The sequence below is a fragment of the Sinocyclocheilus grahami genome, unplaced genomic scaffold, assembly GCF_001515645.1.
Source record: "Sinocyclocheilus grahami isolate Dianchi unplaced genomic scaffold, SAMN03320097.WGS_v1.1 scaffold10966.1, whole genome shotgun sequence".
Lineage (NCBI taxonomy): Eukaryota > Metazoa > Chordata > Actinopteri > Cypriniformes > Cyprinidae > Sinocyclocheilus > Sinocyclocheilus grahami.
In genome coordinates, this window is record NW_015513543.1 from 1 (window position 1) to 1,152 (window position 1,152).

At 34.6% G+C, this 1,152-nt stretch overlaps 1 protein-coding gene across 1 annotated transcript in view; it reads right to left on the bottom strand.

The window, feature by feature from the left end:
- Positions 1–368: 368 nt before the first annotated feature.
- Positions 369–1,152, bottom strand: part of LOC107578577 (dedicator of cytokinesis protein 4-like) — a gene marked incomplete at its 3' end in the record, with an annotated part of 2,901 nt that continues 2,117 nt past the window's right edge. Inside the window, exon 3 of the mRNA XM_016264524.1 lies at positions 369–475. Within this exon, the coding sequence (XP_016120010.1) occupies positions 369–475 (107 nt within the window). The remainder of the gene's footprint in view (positions 476–1,152) is intronic.

Sequence of the window (1,152 nt, forward strand, 5' to 3'; positions counted from 1 at the left end):
AATGGAGTGTGAGGGGTGACGGTACAACATGACACGAATAACAGCAGCTCTCTGTGTCTGTGCATGTATGTTTGTGACCTCTTTTAAGCCCGTTAAATCCACAAACACTTCCACGGTCTGCAATTACCAGAGCTGTGCCCGAAGCGTGCTGTTAAATTGGGTGTGCCACAGGGATGTGTTTTCCGACACGGTTATTTAACTCTTACACTTTTTAATGAGAAGCCACTTTTTGAATTCAGGACTTTGAGGCAACAAGGAGCATGCAGAATGAAATGAGTGTCAGCCAGGACAATTTGTCATTTGACATACAGTTGCTCTTAAATTGCATTTGTTGCAGAAAAGCCAACGAGACATTTTGACAGCTGTACCTTATGAACGATGAGCTCGTGGGTGCCGTCGGGCAGAGTCCGCCCGTCTTCCTGCATTAGAGGAACGAACGAGAAGCCGAACAGCTTCTTTTCCCCCTTGTCTTTTGCTGGAGAACACAAACACTGTATATCACAAGCCAAATCCATTGAAAACTCCTTAACAAGAAAATACAGTTTTTATGCTGGAACTAAATATTGACATTTAATCTGGAGCTTTAGGCCACTACATGTCTGTGACCCTTCTTGACAATATCAGGAAAAATAGTCACAGCCATACAGAAAATATGTTGTGTTTTGGATGCTGGTGTTAATGAGCAATACATGCTTGGTAAACCAGTCATCAAAATGCAATGATTAAATTAACAATTCATATACCTTAATGACTACATTGTGCAGTCTTTTCGTAATTCTGAGGAAGAATGAATGGATAATGTACAATTTTTGGAAAATATTATATATATAATGTAAAATATACATATATATGTATGTGTACATATATTACAATTAATTAATATATATTAAATAAAAATAATAATATTTACCATTATTATTTTATAATTAAAATAATTATTTTATATTATTTTATTATTTATTCATAGAATTTACAAATGTAAAATTGTGATTACACTTTTTAAATAATGGTTTATTACCTTTTTACATTTATTCATAACGTCACTGTCTTTGTTATCTTGCTTAAACCCGAACTTTTGGATTTATTTTTCTCTTTGAGTCATGCCACTTACAGAGGCATAAGTGTCTTTAGACAGGAAAAATCGCAAAAAAC